Source organism: Rhinatrema bivittatum, chromosome 3 (genome assembly GCF_901001135.1).
Source record: "Rhinatrema bivittatum chromosome 3, aRhiBiv1.1, whole genome shotgun sequence".
Taxonomy (NCBI): Eukaryota; Metazoa; Chordata; class Amphibia; order Gymnophiona; family Rhinatrematidae; genus Rhinatrema; species Rhinatrema bivittatum.
In genome coordinates this window covers 552688572-552707063 of record NC_042617.1, presented here as the reverse complement: position 1 = coordinate 552707063, position 18492 = coordinate 552688572, and the positions used below count along the sequence as shown (strand labels likewise).

Genomic DNA, 18492 nt, shown 5'->3' with positions numbered 1-18492 from the left:
ACTCTGGAGCAAAGCCAAGAAATATGTTGTCATGGAAAATGGATAGATACCTGGAATACCCTCTCTCTGAATAGGTGGTAGAAGCTAATCTGGTAACAGCTGTCAAATTTCAAAGTTTAAGGAATAAGTACAGAGGATCCTTACTTGCAAACAGTGAAGGGATAGGGAAGCATGACCTAGTGGCTCCACAAGCCATGGAATTATCCAGGGGTTACTTGCACGGATTGGTGGTTACTACTGTAAAAACGTCGCCTGGTTCAGCCCTATATAAGGGCTCAGTTTCATTTCCTCGGGGCCTTAGAATCCTGTCTTCACAGTGGCCTGTGGTCTTCCTTCCGGTCAAGGTCCTCTGTGATCTTCCATTGTCTTGATGGCTTTTCGTTCCATGTTCTTGATGTTCCTGGTCTCCTTCATCCTGATGTTCCTGGTCTCGTTCCTCATCGGATCTTCTTCGTCGCCTGTTCCTTGTCCAGAGGTCCTGATGTCCTGATGTCCTGATGTTCTGTGACCAGAGGTTTCATGTTTCGTGTTGCTGAGGTTCCTGATGTCCTGTGTTCTAGTCCTGATCCTGGTGTCCTCGTCTCTGCCTCTTCATCCAGCTCTCAGGTTCCTTGTTTGTTCACCTTTCCTGGTGTGCCACCGTCATGGTCCATGACCAGCCCATGGGAGGCTGTGTAGGGTGCTTTGTGGTACAAGGCCTACTTTCATGTCTGCAGCGCAAGCCTCTGGAAGGTTCCTGTTTTTAATGCCACGTTCCTGAGTCTTGAATCCTGAGTCTTGAATCCTGTCCCAGTCTTCGGAGTTCTTTGTGCCTGCTTCTGTCCATGCCCAAAACTCTGCCAGAACCTGCATCACTTAGCGCTCACAACACTTATACTTCCAAGAAGGCTTTATGGTAATCTGCATGGAGTGACAGTTACAACTCTATCAAGGAGAAATAAGCCTCCATAAGGCTTTAAGAAGGCATAGGGGTAACCTACATAGCGTGACCATGGTTAAAACCCAAATTTCAGTGAGACCTCCATTTTGGACATGGTGGGCAGGACATTCAAAGCATGTTCAGCACTCAATAGCTGGATAAGGTACCACACAACAATACCACCCAACATATAACATTGAGAGATCGGGCCTTCTCCACAGCAGGTCCCCCACTGTGGAACTCCATCCCCCTAGAACTAAGACAGGAACCATGTCTTCCAACCTTCAGGAAAAGACTGAAAACATGGCTGTTCATGAAAGCATTTCCGGACCCTTAAAGATTCACTACCATCAAATGCAGCATTACTGAACATTTCCTATTAAACTGAAACAGTCACTATCTACCAATCATTACAATGTTTTACTTCTGGTTAAACTTTTTATCTTTCCTCTAACTCTAATCCCAGTTAGAATGACCCCCGTTTTATTGTAACTTTTTCTTCCATGCACTTGTTTTACTTTTTAATGTATACTCTTATGTTATTAGTTATTTACGTTATAATGTATTTCTCACCCCTTGTTTTATGTAAACCGACATGATACGAACTCCGTGAATGCCGGTATAGAAAAATACTAAATTAAATAAATAAATAAATAAATAAATAAATAAATAAATAAGTAGGACTTAGCTGGCTATCTAGTGGCCGCTGAATATTCAGTTACATTCAGCGGCCGCTAGATAGCTAGATAAGTCAGCTATCCAGCTATCTCTTAGTCGGCTAGATAGTGGGCAGGCAGTGGGCATATCAGGGTGGTGCTTAGCCAGATAACTTATCCCGCTAAGTAGCAATATTTAGCCTTAGATGGCTAAGTTATCCAGGTAAGTTATACCCGCCAATGAGCAGGTTTAATTTAGTCAGATATAACTTATCTCCACTGTTAAATGATTTTACCAACACTAAATCAAAACACCCAGGTCTCCTACCAAGGTTTCTAATCCAGGTAAGTTATAGCTGCCAATGAGAAGGTTTGACTTAGCTAGATATAACTTATCCGACTATGTAGCAGCTTGTACATGGATATTCAGCGGCATAGCCATGCCGCTGAATATCCCTTGTAACTTAGCTGGATTAGTCAAATCTGGATACGTTTGAATATTGGGCCCGGTGTTTCTAGCTTTGGTAGCTGTGTGGATTAGAAACCTTGGTAATAAGACAGGGTAGGAGACTTGGGTATTTGATTTAGTGTTGGTAAAATCATCTAACAGTGGAGGTGATAGAGGCCAATATTTTAACAGATTCTGGGCATGCTTGGGATTGATATGGAAGGCAGTGATATGAAAATGTAGAAGACATGGGGGATGGGAAGATGGTATTGGGTTGAGAATGAGAATTTGTATGCTCATCTACCTCAAGCATTTTAATGATAACTGGGCAGCCCGGATGAGCCATTTTCCTCTTTTACTGCCATCTTTTCCTATTTTACTATATAATTTACAATTCTGCACAAGACAATCCCCAGGAAATGCCTCCCTTAATTGTGCCTAAGTATGTCCATTGTGGAACACTTTGCACTTACAGCAGTATTGATTGAGGCCAATTTTCAGATGCCGATTTATATATGTAAATCGCTATTTACCTGCATAAATGACCTTGAAAATTAGCCTCCATATGAACATTAACAAATAAACTTGATTCCTCCTGTTTTTTAATCCGAGTTGACTTTTGTAATGTAATGTCAGTTTGGGAATCAAACCATTCCCAGTGCTAATCACGTGATAAAATAAATGGGGGAAGCATAATATATTAATACATACCCAAAATAACTATCATATCAAACACATCTAAATCATTAAATATACCATTTCCTTGTACTGAAGAAATTCTGGCACCAATCTTTGTCTAAATCAGACAACAAATGAGCCATTGAATCCTAAACAAATCAATACCAAATCAAAAGGAAACAGAAACCATCTGGAGAGAAAGTCCTACAGATTTCCCAAATGGTGTCAGCAAGCCTGTCGGTGTGCCCTGCAATGCATGGGCCACCCGCTCAATTCATTCAACTAAAGACCGATCCTTTTCAACAGCAGGCCCAACTATCTGGAAGAACATCCCAGCTGACCTCAGAATGGAACCCTGCCTACCAACATTTAAGAAAAAACTTAAGACCTGGCTTTTCCGCCAAGCCTTCTCAGATACCCATGACACACAATAGCCGACAGAACTTCCTTCAGGAGCAATGGATCTCCATATTACCCCTAAGTCCAGATTAAGAGCCCCCTGACTCTGCCTTGTTTATACTAATAATTTCTCCGCTATCTCAAGCCTTTCCTTCCTTCCAGCAGTCTATGCTTCCAAGTTTAATTTCCCTGTTAAATGTAACTTTGTTTTTTCATGTTCAACCTATTGTTTTTGGTTACTGTTCTTGGTTCAGTTCCCCAATTCGATGTAAACCGATCTGATATGGTCTCTACCATGAAGGTCGGTATAGAAAAGTGTTAAATAAATAAATAAAATAAATAAATTCATCCATCTTTGGAAAAAAAAAGTCTATTTTTCAAGAGTTTTTTGTTAAAGATGCCAATTTAAATTATGTCTGGTAGGCAACTAGTCTATGCAAAAATCAAACAACAAGCCCAACACAGATGGTGTTTCACAACCGATGCTTCCTCAAGAGCTATATTGTATCATATAAACATGATTCCATTTGAAGAGAAGTAGACTATTGTCTGTAAGAGTACACATAAAATAAAAAGTTCAAAAAACACCCATATATCGAATAAAGAATTCACGTATCTGTAGTCACATAATACCGTTCGGTTTCTGGACAAGGTGTCTCAAATCATCATAGTGGAGAACTGCGGGAAAAACGTCTTCCAAAAGTAGATGTATGAATTAACTGGGTGGTCCGTGCATTGCAGGGCCCACCAATAGGTTTGCTAACATCATCTGGGAAATCTGTAGGACTTGCTCTATAGATGGTTTCTATTTCCCTTTGTCTTTGCTACCAATCTTTGTCTGCCAGTGCCATTTACACTTGTAACGTTGGTAGAGCAGAAGCAACCAGGGTAAGAGGATCCAGCAGGAGGGCCTGGGGAGGGGTTTGTGATTTTGTTTCGTTTTCTTTGCAGAGGGTTGTCCTATTTTGTAAATGTAATAAAGGAAAATGAACACAGTTTTGATTCTTTTTCTTTCATTTTAAAACTAAAAAGAAATGAAATAGAAAATTTTGTTAAAATTCTCATGTTGTTACCAAGAATGCACGTCTCTAGTAAAATAGCATCACCTCCGGAATGCGAGAACATCATCTTCGATGTTATATTTTGTTAGCACAATAATCTGTGCAGGATCATGAGCTAGGACATTGTACTTCATTATGAAAGATCCCTTTGGCTATTTTATCCAAGAATTAACTGATTACTTTTGTTGCTGTTGGTTTTAGATTGCACGGCCTGCCCTCTTTGATCAGAATATAGTGAATTCCATGGTGTCTGACATTGAGAAAGTGGACTTACACAGTATTGGATCTCAAGCTCTTCTCACAGGTTCAGGCCCTGCTGACTCTGATTCAGAAGCCTACACTGAATGTAAGTCTGTTAATAAAAAGACTTCTTTGTTATATTGCTGATAAAATATACAAATGGGAAAATTGATAAAGTGCAGTAAAAATATAGGGGCTAACTGGGGGGTTTCTTCTATTTTATGTCTAAAAGGAGAGCCTGGGTAAACTAGGTCTATTAAATTATTTTACAATAAGGTAGGGGGGGGGGGTTCAATTCAGTCTATATAACATCCTGAAATAGTACCTTGTCTCTTTCCCTGAAAGTATATTGAACATTCAGACATAAAGATTTTGTAGAAATAAGTTTATATACTAATTTAACAAACTCATGCAAGATTAACAAACCTATTAGTAGATAGATAACTAAAGAACATAAGAAATTGCCATACTGGGTTAGACCAAGGGTCCATCAAGCCCAGCATCCTGTTTTTAACACTGGCCAATCCAGGCTACAAGTACCTGGCAAGTACCCAAACCCAAAGTACTGCCAGTACTAGCAGTGGCTATTCCTTAAGTCAACTTGATTAGCAGTCAATGGACTTCTCCTCTAAGAACTTATCCAAACCTTTTTTAAACCCAGCTACAGTAACTGCACTAACCACATCCTCTGGCAACAAATTCCACAGCTTAATTGTGCATTGAGTGAAAAACATTTTCTCCAATTAGTTTTAAATGTGCTACTTGCTAACTTCATCGCATGCCCTCTATTCCTTCTATTATCCAAAAGAGTAAATAACCAATTCACATTTACCCGTTCTAGATCTCTCATGAGTTTAAAGACCTCTATCGTGTCCCCACTCAGCCGTCTCTTCTCCAAGCTGAATAGCCCTAACCTCTTCAGCCTTTCCTCATAGGGGAGCTGTTCCATCCCCTTTATCATTTTGGTTGCCCTTCTCTGTACCTTCTCCATCACAACTATATCTTTTTTTTAGATGCGGTGAACAGAATTGTCACAGTACTCAAGGTGTGGTCTCATCATGGAGCTATACAGAGGCATTATGACATTTTCCATTTTATTCACCATTCCCTTCCTAATAATTCCTAACATTCTGTTTACTTTTTTGTCTGCCGCAGCACACTGAGCCAACAATTTCAATATATTATCCACTGTGACGCTTGGATCTCTTTCCTGGGTGGTAGCTCCCTAATATGGAACCTAACATTGTGTAATTACAACAAGGGTTTTTTTTCCCTATATGCATCACCTTGCACTTGTCCACATTAAATTAAATCTGCCTTTTGGATGCTCAATCTTCTAGTCTCGCAAGGTCGTCCTGCAATTTATCCAATCCACTTGTGATTTAACTACTCTGAATAATTTTGTATCATCATTAGAGATGTGAATCGGTTCTGGAATTGTTTCCGGTATCGTGTTCATAGAACCGCGGCAAATCTTTGTTTCCCATGGTTCAGACCGCTTTTTTTTTCATTTAATCATTTTTTTCAAATTTAATCATTTACAATCCCCCACCCTCCAGACTTCCCCCCCAAAAAAAAACCTGCCTAAAGTCCCTGGAGGTCAGCGGGAGTCCCGGGAGCGATCTCTTGCTCTCGAGCCGTCGACTGTCAGAAAACAAAATGGTGCCGGTGGTCCTTACCATGTGACAGGGCTATCAGTGCCATTGGCTGGCCCCTGTCACATGGTAGGAGCAATGACTGGCCTGCGCAGTTTTTTAAGATGGCACCGGCCGTCCATTGCTCCTACCATGTGACAGGGGCCAGCCAATGGCACTGATAGCCCCCCCTGTCACATGATAAGGGCAAAGGGCCATCGGCACTATTTTGATTAGTGGCAGCTGATGCCCCAAGAGGGGGACAATGCTCCCGGGACCCCCGCTGAACCACCAGGGATTTTAGGCAAGTTTTGAAGGGGTAGGGAGGGTGGGGGATTGTAAATAATCAGATCTGAAGGGATGGGGAGGGGTTTGGGGAGGGGGGTCTATGTGCCCTTTCTCCCCCCCCCCCCCCCCAAAACGATAAGAAAACCTTACGAAAATTTGTGGGGTTTTCCTATCGGTTTCGGGGTCCCCCCATACATGACGACTTTTGAAATATTGTACGATATTTCAAATCATCGAAAAACGAATGCACATCCCTAATCATCATTCCTTTCCAGATCATTTATAAATATATTGAAAAGCACCTGTCCAAGTACAGATCCCTGAGGCACTCCATTGTTTACTTTTTTCCACTGTGAAAACTGACCATTTAATCCTATTCTCTGTTTCCTGTCTTTTAACCAACTTGCAATCCACAAAAGGACATCGCCACCTATCCCACGACTTTTCTTAGAAGCCTCTCATGAGGGACTTTGCCAAATGCCTTCTGAAAATCCAAATACACTACATCTACCGGTTCACCTTTATCCACATGTTCATTAACCCCTTCAAAAAAATGAAGCAGATTTGTGAAGCAAGACTTGCCTTGGGTAAATCCATGCTGACTGTGTTTCATTAAACTATGTCTTTCTATATGCTCTGTGCTTTTGATCTTTAGAATAGTTTCCACTGTTTTCCCAACACTGAAGTCAGGCTTACTAGTCTATAGTTTCCTGGATCACCCCTGGATCCTTTTATAAATATTGGTGTTACATTGGCCACTCTCTAGTCTTCAGGTTCAATGGATGATTTTAATGATAGGTTACAAATTTTAACAATAGATCTGAAATTTCATTTTTTAGTTCCTTCAGAACCCTGGGGTGTATACCATCTTGTCCAGTTTGTCAATCTGACATACTACATCTTCCATGTTCACAGTGATTTGGTTCAGTTCATCCGACTCATAACCCTTGAATCCATCTCCGGAACTGGTATCTCCCAGCATCCTCATTAGTAAACACAGAAGCAAAGAATTAATTTAGTCTTTCTGCAATGGCCTTATCTTCCCTAAGAGCCCCTTTAAGCCCTCGGTCATCTAATGGTCCAACCAACTCCCTCACAGTTTTCTTACTTCGTATATATTTTAAAAAGCTTTTATTATGATTTTTTTTCCTCTGTGACCAACTTAATTTCAAATTCTCTCTTAGCCTGCCTTATCAATGTTTTACACTTAACTTGACAATGCTTATGCTTTTTCCTATTTTCTTCAGATGGATCCTTCTTTCAATTTTTGAAGGATTTTTTTTGGCTAAAATAGCCTCTTTCACCTCACTTTTTAACTGTGCTGATAATTGTTTTGCCTTCCTTCCACCTTTCTTAATGCGTGGAATACTTCTGGACTGCGCTTCTAAGATTGTATTTTTAACAATGCCCATTTCTGTTGTAACCTTTGCAGCTGGACCTTTCATTTTTTTTCCTCATTTTCCTCATTTTATCAAAGTTTCCCTTTTGAAAATTTAGTGTTAGAGCTGTAGATTTACATACTGCCCCCCTTCCAGTCTTTAAATGACTCAGTTCATTCTAAAATCCTCATTGCATACATAGAAATCTGGATTTGCCAAGGATCTAGGACAGTGATTCCCATCCATGGGTGTGAAGACCCCTATCCATACATGGGAACTTTTGAGCTGTGGTCACCCTGAGGTTGCTATTGATTAGCAGGGGTGGGAAGGGGGAAATATTTATCAGCTTTCTCTCTCTCTTCTACAACCACTAACACACACTTTTTCTCGCTTCCCTCCCCTACCCTCCACCACCATTTTTCCTCCCTTCTGGGATGACCCTAGCATTCTTCTCCTTCCTCTCTCCCTGACCCCAGAATTCTCTTTGTTCCCATCTCCTATAAGTCACAGCTCCCTGACTTGTGCACCCTCACTCTACCCTCAGCTTGTCCTGGAATGTTGCGCTTGGGGGTGGACCCTTGGCCTGTGGTAGTACAGGGACTGTCCACAGGGGGCGGAGCATGGAAGGAGACAGAGGCAGTGTAGAACTTCACCACTGGAAGCCCAAGGTCCCCCCCCCCAGGAGGAGCCTGTAGGGACCCGGTCCTCTTGGACTTAGGTGGGCCTCGCAGGGTCTCCTGGGAGAGTGAAAGTCCAGTGTGCCCACGGATGCTCGGGGAGCACTATCGGGTTTTAGGCTGGAAACAGGTTGACGCAAGGAGAACCAAAATAGAGATGGTGATAACAAGGCTCGGAACAGCCAGAATCAGGAGCAGGGTCAGGCAGGCAAAGATCAAGTCCAAAAGTCAGTCCAAGGGGTAGTCGACGAAGCAAGGGTCAGGAACCAGAGGTCAGACAAGGTCGAAGAGCAGGCGAAGATCTTGGGTGGGTGACAGGCAAGCAGACAGGTCAAGAGCAAGCTGAGGTCTTTGGCAGGCGGCAGGCAGGCAGGTCAGGAACAAGCTGAGGTCTTTGGCAGGTGGCAGGCAGGCAAGTCAGGAACAAGTTGAGGTCATTGGCAGGCGGCAGGCAGGCAGGTCAGGAACAAGCTGAGGTCAATACCAGAAAGACAGTCCAAGGTAAGACCAGGGAGACGGACGACAAACACAGGAACAAGCAGGACTAGAAAGCAGGAACAAGCAGGAACGGAACTGGAACAGAAGGATCCTGGAACGAGACTAAGAACAAGCAAACAGAAACACAAGCAAGGGCAATCTCAGGAACAAACTGACCCGATTGCCAAGGCAAGGAAGTGAGGCCAGGAACTTCCTTTTAACATGGATTCAATCAGGGTGCGCCGCGGAACTAGGCCTCGCCCTGGGACCTACATCAGGGCAGCTAGTCCGCGCATGCGCACCTAGGGTCGTGGATAGCTGCTGCGATGCCAAGGTCCGGCGTGAGGCCTGGCGTGCAGCTGAAGGCCCGGCGACCGCCTCCATGGGATGCCGGGGCCTAGCAGGACTTGCAAGAGCCGCGAGGGAGACAGTACCAGAACCTGCTATGGGACTCCGAAGGTGAGCGGGACGACCACGGGCGGGGCGCATAACATGGAATAACAACTGTAGTCTGAGCTGTGTATATTGCAGCCCATCTCCAGTTTCTTCCCACATACTGTCTACAATGCCTGCTCCAGATTCACCCACTTCATCCTGTTCCCTGTCGGCTTACTGAGGAAGTGAAGTGATTGGAGCTATAAAAAGAGAGGAATGGAACTTTCTAGTGTTTTCCCTGGAGATCCAGCAAATGATGCAAATTCCCTGAATCTCCTGCTGAAATCTGGAGAGTTCCCAGGTATGCTCCTAGGTGTCTGACAGAAGGGATGCAAGCAAGTTTAGTGGAGAAAATAGTGGGATTCTGCTACCTATGATTGGTTGAGCTGCTGCCACAGGACAGGAGATTGAGAATGGGACCCCAGAAAATTCAACCCACATTGCTGCAGGTTGGGAGAAGAAGCAAAAGAGAAGAGCCAGTGGTAGATATTAGGAATCCAAAATCATGTTGCTGTAAACTGGGAGGAGAAACGAAATAGAGGGTCTGGTCATGGCCATTAGGAGCCTCAAATGACATTGTCACACTTTTGAAGGAGGTGGAGAAAGGATGATTACAAACCCTCAAGAGCCAAAAACCATGCTGCTGAACATTGGAAGGATGTAGAGAAGAGATGGGCTGATTGGAGCTCTCAGAACCTTCTGTAGCCACTGCTGCATACTATGGAAAGCAGAAGAAAGTAAGATGGTGATATTTGTAGGTATAGTGATGGGGTGTGGGAGGAGTGTGTGTGTAGGATGTTTCTGTAAGGATGGATGATAATTTTGGATATGAGTTTGTGTGGAGGGGAGGGGTTGTGTGTTTGGAGGGGGTTGTCTGCACTCCCTGCCCATCTTTCTTAGCATTCCTGTGTTCCCACTCCCCTCCTCTCTCTCTCCTATCACTGAGTCCTCCCACTCACTTTGGTACTCATTACTGACTTTGCACCTCCCCTTCCTCCCACCTAATCCAGCTGCTCTCTTCTTTTTCTTTTCACCTTCTCCATCTTGGGCCACATCCTTTAGCTAATGGGACCTGGAAAATCCCTACCAGCCCTTCAGAGATGTTCTCAGCCATCCATTGAATCTCCCCTCCCCTTGCACCGTCTGAGGCTTGTGGGGCGCAGGGAACCCCACCAGCTCTTCTGTTGCCACTGGGGCAATATTTTCTTCATCTGGTGGGGCCCAGAGAACCTCACAAACTCTTCCACCGCCCAGGGACCCAACCAGCCCTACCATTGCTGCCACTGCTGTGTTGCTCTCTTTCCCTGGTGGGGCCCTCGGAGCCCCAACAGCCCTGCCATAGCTCTCAACAGCCCCACCACCGCTCATTTATTTCCTTCTCTTTCTGGCATCATTGGGATGGCTCCACTGTTCCTGCCTCTCTCCTTACATCTGTAATGGTGGCTCCCACTGCCCGGTGGTTCTGGGCAAACGTTGCTGTGTGCACACAGGTCCAGACCTGCTGCAGTGATTGCCTAGAGCCCTTTATATTTTATAATATAGAGAGAAAAATGGGGGGCTTTCAACGTGGATTTGAATTTTTGAAAACATTTAGCCGAATAGCACCAATTTTCAGCATTTTTTGGCAAAGTTACCTGGCTATATCTGGTTGTGCTGTAAGGTGGTCCTAAAATTATGCTAATTATTTTTTCATATAACTTTGAAATCTGGGTGCATCCAGAGGTGCAGTAACACCACTGAATATCCTGTTTAATTTTTCTGGATAACTTGACCAGACTGCTTGTGGCTGAATATCAACATCTAGGGGCCTTAGTGAATACCAGTTAGATGAGTAAATTTACATAGGCTACAAATGTATTCATGCCATACATCAGTTTCATGTGAAAAATAGCCAGGACAAGGCATTAAATGTGCATTCATCTATTTAGAGGCCAGAGAAGAAGTTGAAGCAAGCTGAGACAAGACCTTAGTGGAAAAACTAAATGGATTTTTTTGCTTTGGTGTTTACTGAGGAGGACGTTGGAGAGATACCCATACTGGAAATTATATTTAATCGTGATGTGTCAAAGAAATTTAAACAAATCATAGTGAATCTGGAAGATGTAATAAGGCAAACTGACAAATTAAAGGGTAGCAAACCACCTAAACCAGATACTTTACACCCCCGAGTTCTGAAAGAAAAAAAATGAAATTTCAGACCTATTACTTGTAATTTGTAATCTATCATAAAAATTGTCTGTTGTACCTGAAGGCTGGCCAAAGTAATACCAATCTTTAAAAAGGGTTCCAGGGATCATCCAGGAAACTATAGAACAATGAGCCTGACATCAGTGTCAGGAAAAATGGTAGAAACCATGTGGACATGTGGACAATGGTGAGCTACTGAATAAAGTGTATCTGGATTTTCAGAAGGTGTTTGACAAAGTCCCTCATGAGAGATTTCTGAGAAAATTAAAATGTCATGGAATAGAAGGCAATGTCCTATTGTGGATTGTGAACCGATTAAAAGATAAGAAATAGAGAAATAGATTAAATGGTCAGTTTTCTCAAAGAAGGGAAATAAATATTGGAGTTCCCCAGGGATCTGTACTGGGATCAGTGCTTTTTAATAAATTTATAAATGATCTGGAAAAGAGAACAATAGCAGGTACATTTTAAAAGGTGCATGCATGTGCCCATAAATGCATGTATTAGGATATGCTTAATTTTACATCGTGCGTGCAAGTATCTGCGTTCCATTTAAAAATGACCCTACCACGCCCTTGCAGGCGCCATGCGTGCACTAAGAAAGCGGGCGCTGAAAAGTCAGCGTCTGCTTTCCACAAATTTTATTGCATCGGCCCCCCAATATGGTATTGTAAATTTGGCTAAGTGAAAGTCTACGACCCTACAATCAACAGTCTGTTTTACCAAGAAGGGTAAGTGTAAAGCAGAAAACACAACAAATTATAAATATAATATCAAAATAAATATGAAAAATATTTGTAATCAAATCTCTGTCATAATTCTCCAATTTATACATTTAAATAAACCAAATAATCAAATAGTCACAATACACTTTATATAATAAATTATATCATAAACCCAAAAATATTAAACAGTCAAATATATAACAAAAATGTTTGCATAGAATCAGATATAAAGTGGCAACCCCCACCCCATATCACATAACAACCAATAAAACCTCTTCTCATCCAAATCATATTCAAATAAGCCTTACAGCCCAATAATTACTCTAAGAATCAAACAAGTTCCATTCACTAAACTCTGTGATATTTTATTTTAATTTGTTGTGTTTTCTGCTTTATATTTACCCTTCTTAGTATAACAAGTATAGCAGGTTTGTGCTCATTATACGTGATTTATGTGTGCTATTCATTTTGCTGTGCACATTTTAAGGTTTGTGTGCATTTTTAAACTCCTGATACATTTGGATGCTATTAGCTACTGCATCAGGAGTTACAATTTTTTAGCAAGCATATTAAGAATATGGGTGCTGAAATATAGCGCACATTTTTTACTTCTGTCTTATTACATCAGGCCCAAAATTAGCAAGGGTGTTGACCCTGCATCTGGCCTTCTAGATTCCCTATTGGAGAGTCCTGATGGACATGGCAGGCTGGCCGAATGACAACAAGCAAAGCTCTACGATTAGGCCCACTATGCACCATTGTGAAAGTATATTTGATTTGGTAAATTACTGTCATAAATTTGAAAATTACTTTATTAAAATTAATAATTGAATTAGCTTTTCAGTGTGTCAATTATTGTAACTAGTACTGTAGTTAGCTCGCTATTGAGAGCATGATTTTTGTGATAAAGTTCACAGAAAATTTTTTTAGCAGGTTGTATGGGAGGCAGATTATATACAGTACCAGTTATATACTAACCTGTTATATAATACCCTTTAACATAGATCCTTTAGTGGTACAGGGTTTTCAGAACACTCGTGTTTCCCCACAGCAGTGTCAGCATCCATCATTCTAATACGTTCCAGAGAATTCAGTTCTTCTGTCATGTCCTTCTCACACTCCTACCCCTCCACCCCTAAAGTGCATCCACTCTCTTCCTCTCAGGGTAAAGAGTTCAGCAGCAGTCCCATAGTCTGGTACATCAAGATCAGGGGATTTTCTTTTCAATACAGCTGCAGCTGTCTTATCATTAAAACTATAAAGCTATTGTCCTTAGCACTGATTGGGTACTGTATGCAAACTTTCTAACAATCTGCACCCTGATATGGTCCGATAACCATCTCCAGGGAGATAGTGAAGTAACCCTGCAGGCTCCCAGTTGTGAGTTGGAATACACCACAAAAGTGAAAGTTCAGTGTATGTACTAATGGCCAGCCCATTCAATTCGCAACCGGCACTTTCTCACCAAGTTACTTCATCAGCTTTACGGAGAGACTGTCTTGGCTGATAGTGTGAAAATGCAGAAAAACTGCAGCATAATCCACAGGCGCTCTTAATTCTATTTTCTCAAAGAACTCTTCATAGGTTATGTAGTCTGTGGTCCTCAACATCATAGTTCATTTGACATTAACGAATGTCAAATGAAAATAAACAAAACAGATAGTAAGCTCAAATCACTTTTATGGAGTATCCATCAAAAACAAACCAAATATTTGAATTTAACACTGATAGATAGAAACCTTCATAGACAAGGAGCACACATTTATTAAGGAGTATTAAAAATTGCCATCCAGGCTACTACTTTACTCCTGAAAATTGCAGTATTTTAAAATTGCAATTAAAAAAGTTTTCTAAAAATGTATATATGATTTTGATGGATCTGAATAGAGACTGATTAAAATAAGGAGCTTCAGTTTTTAAGAGTAATTTATTAGTCTGGATGGCATTTTTTAATGCTCCTTAATAAATGTATGCTCCTTTGCTATGAAGGTCCCTATCAGTATAAAATTTCAAGTATTTGGTTTGTTTTTGGTGGATACTCCATAAAGGTGACATACTATATATATCTGTATGTCATTTGACATTAAACCATAAATGCCTTTTCTTAAAAACAATGACTAAATATACAGATTGATCAATAGAGCAGTGTTCATCCTCAAATAAATTCACAGCAATAAACTCCTCTTGATACTATTCCATTGTAATCAACTAACCCAGAACCTTATTTATGATTATATTGATTTCAAAACAGTTATTTATTTAGTTCAAAAACGGTCATATGGCCAAACATAATAGGGATAATTTTATAACAGACCACAATGCTTTTCAATGGGAAAGTTAATGCATTTGAAAAGTATCCTACTGATTCTATCTGCGCACAATTTCACCTGCTAAATTGTACGCAGAAATGTTTTGTGCATACTTTTGAATATGCAAAAGTATATGCATAAATGCAAACCCCCAGCTTTCTAGCTCCTCCCCTGGAATGCCTCCTTTCCATCCAGGTGAACTATATAGGAGCATGACATGCACAGGTAAGGTTGCCCACGTATCTTGCGGGCCATTTCTCTGCATAACGCAGTTTTACTCGCAGAAGTCCCTTTGAAAATTGCCCTCAACATAATTAACTGTTAACCAGTCAATAGCATGTTGTCAAGGCAGACAGTAGTTTATGTCGCATGTAATAGTTAACATGATGCTATAATCAAATTTCCATTTCCTGCATTTTTAAAATACTATCATAAAATAAAATTTATGCTGGAATAGAAAGTCAATAGCTAAAAATTAGAAGCTTAAACTATTTTTCTACAGTGCGAATTAACCAGAATGCACTTTATTGCTTGATTATTTTTTCCACATTAGAAAATAATATGCAAGCTATATTTAATAGGGCTAAATGATTATTCAGTTTGAGTATTGATATGAAAACTGATTTAAATGATTTAAAAAAAACTGTATGATATAGTGCTTTCTTGAGTTCCACTTATACCGCTCTATTTTTTTCTTTTTCTAAAAATAAATGATAGGCTTTATGTAAAGCAAAGCTAGAATTGTGTGGCAAGTTAAGAGAACATTTTATAAATAATCTCCACCGAGGATGGGGGAGGAGAAGAAGAAGGCGAGGCAGAGAGGACCGGAGGTGGGAGAGGAGGGAGGAAGAAGAAAGGTCTGAAATTAGGGGTAGGAAGATCTGAGATCAAGGGAGGGAGATCTGGATAGGGAGGAAAGAGGTACCCCCTCCTCTAGCTCTAGTCATTCTCCTCCTCACATCCCAACCTTCACATGTCTCCTGAAAAATCCTGTATTCTCTCTCACACATCCCCATCACTTCTCTCTCTCTCACACACACACACACACACACACACACACACACACACACATACAGACACAGTTCCCATCTCGCGCATATCAATCCCAAGTTGATCCCTCTTTCAGCCTTCAGGCCCTTCCAACTGTTCCCAAAGCCATCAGTTGACCCTCCTTCCATCTGAATGTGCAGCCCCTCCACAACCTGTCCCCTCCCTCCCATTCCCTCTGTTACTGATAGAGCAGAGAGCAGCAGGGTTTGGGCTAGGTACTCCTCTTCTGCCACCCATGGAGGACATTGTTCTGCCACATGGTTCCTAGCGCTGGTCGGGCCCTAGGGAGCAGAGGAAGAGGAGTATACAAACTTCTGTCAAAGCAATCATCAGCACTGACAGAGGTATCAAGGAAGATGGTGGATGGTAAATCACACGTGAGGGAAGGGAGGTGCACTCACATACCATCAACCCAGATCCTTGGGTCCTAGCTGCGAGTTTTTTTTGCCTGCCTGCTGTCCATGGTTGCTGGCACTACAATGCCATGCGTCACAGATGGACAAACAATAAATACAAGCACATTTTCATTCATTTGTTTAAAAATGGCTATATGCAAATGCAGGAAGTCTGAAAAATAAGACTGGAGAGTTAAAATGCATGGCACAAAGGAAGATATAGACATAATAGGCATCTCAGAGAAATGGTGGAAGGAGGATAACCAAAGAGACATTGTGATACCAGGATTCAAATTCTTTCAACATGACAAGGCAGATAACATTGGTGGAGGAGTATCACTATAAGTTAAGGATGGCATACAGTTAAGCAGGATAATTTTTTTCAGGAAACAAACTGCATTCTGGAATCCTTTTGAATAGAAATTCCAAGAGTAAAAGGGAAGGGGTAGAGTTTATAAATTCACACGCGGGCGTACTTTTGTTCGTGCACCAGGCACGAACAAAAGTAAGCTGGATTTTATAAGATACATGCGTAGCCACTCGTATCTTATAAAATCCGGGGTCGGCGCATACAAGGGGGTGCACATTTGTGCAACCTGCGTACGCCGAGCCCGGCGCGCGCTGCCTGTTCCCTCCGAGGCCATGCCGAAATCGGAGCGGCCTCGGAGGGAACTTTCCTTCTGCCTCCCCTCACCTTCCCCTCCCTTCCCCTTCCCCTACCTAACCACCCCCCCCCCCCGGCCCTATCTAACCCCCCCTACCTTTGTTGGCAGATCTACGCCTGCCGGAAGCAGGTGTAAATCTGCGCGGCTGGCGGGCTGCTGGCGCACCCTCACCCGACCCGGGAGCTGGTCTGGAGGCCTCGACCACGCCCCCAGGCCGGCGTCATGCCCCCGACACGCCTCCTGCCCCGCCCCGAAATTCGCGCCGCCCACCCGACATGCCCCCTTTGCAAAGCCCCGGGACTTACGCGCGTCCCGGGGCTTGCACGCGCCACCGAGCCTATGCAAAATAGGCTCGGCACGCGCAGGGGCCTTTTAAGAGGCTTATGCGCGTAACCCTTTTAAAATCCTGCCCGAAGAGTATAATTGTAGGGATATTTTATCACCTGCCTGGCCAGGATGAGGAAACAGACTGCAAAATACTAACAGAGATTACACTGGCTAGTAAAATGGACAACACAATAGTAATGGGAGATTTCAGTTTTCTGAGTATTGATTGGGTAAATGTCATATCAAGATGTGCAAGGGAGATAAAGTTTCTAGATGCCATCAATGACTGCTTCATGCAGTGGTTGGTCATGGAAGCAATAAGAGGAGGATCTATATTAGATCTAGTTTTCAGTGGAATACAGTGAACCTGCTTGGCAGCAGTGATTATAATGTAATAAAATTTGACATAATCATTTGAGGGCGAATACTAAAGAAAACCACTGCAATAGCATTTATCTATAAAAAGGGAGATTATGATAAAATGAGTAAATTTGTTAGAAAAAAATGAAAGGTGCAATCATTAAGGTTAAAAACTTACAGGAGGCATGGACACTTTAAAATTACCAGCCTTGATGCCCAAATACAATGTGCTCTGTGCATTAAGAAAGGTCAAAGGAAAAACAAATGACTGCTGACATGGTTTAGTAGTAAGGTTAAAGGGGTAATTAACGCCAAAAGGTCATCATTCAAAAAATGAAAAGCAGATCCAAATGAGGAAAATAGGGAAGAGCATAAGCACAGGCAATTTAGGTGTAAAAAAGTAATTAAGCAGGCTGAAATAGAATTTGAAAAGAAGTTTGCCACAGAGGTAAAAACAAGTAACAAAAACTTTTTCACGAACATTTGAAGCAAAACGCCTGTGAGGGAGTTAATTGAGCCACTAGTTGACCAAGAAGTAAAAGGGGTGGTCAGGGAGAACAAGGAAATAGCAGAAAAGCTAAATGAATTCTTTGCCTCTTTCTTTACTGAGGAGGATGTCAGGGTCATACCCACACTGGAAACATTTTTATTGATGGTGATGATGCCGAGTGACTTAATAAAATCACTGTGAAACTGGAGGACTTAATAACTCAGATTGACAGACTAAAGAATAACAAATCACTGGGACCTGATGGTATTCATCCCAGAGTTCTAAAGGAACTGAAAAATGAAATTGAACACTTGTTTCTGGTGATTTGCCACCTATCATTTAAAACAGCCAGGGGACCAGAAGATTGGAGGGTGGCCAATGTGGTGCCAGTTTTTAAAAAGGGCTCCAGTGCGCCTGATGCTTGTGCCAGGTAAAATGGTTGAAGCTGCTTATTCTTATTCATGTTTTACCTCTGTAATTATTTTAATTGTAAACTACAATTTTACTTTTGATAAGCGATATAGCACAATCATCTAACATAACATAAATAATGCCAAAAATTATGATAATTTTCAAGGCCATTTCCATGGCTAAAACAGTGCCATATAATTATGTGTGAGCCACAAAGCATGTTCTTTCACCTGCAGAAGGGAGAGGCATTCTTGGGGGGAGGGCAGGGGCCGGAACTACATG

General features: G+C 41.9%; 1 protein-coding gene across 2 annotated transcripts in view; it reads left to right on the top strand.

The window, feature by feature from the left end:
* Positions 1 to 18492, top strand: part of RFX6 (regulatory factor X6) — a 277346-nt gene that overhangs the window by 235335 nt on the left and 23519 nt on the right. For both annotated transcript variants that reach the window (XM_029596443.1, XM_029596442.1), the window contains exon 12: positions 4363 to 4507. In XM_029596443.1, the coding sequence (XP_029452303.1) occupies positions 4363 to 4507 (145 nt within the window). The remainder of the gene's footprint in view (positions 1 to 4362; positions 4508 to 18492) is intronic.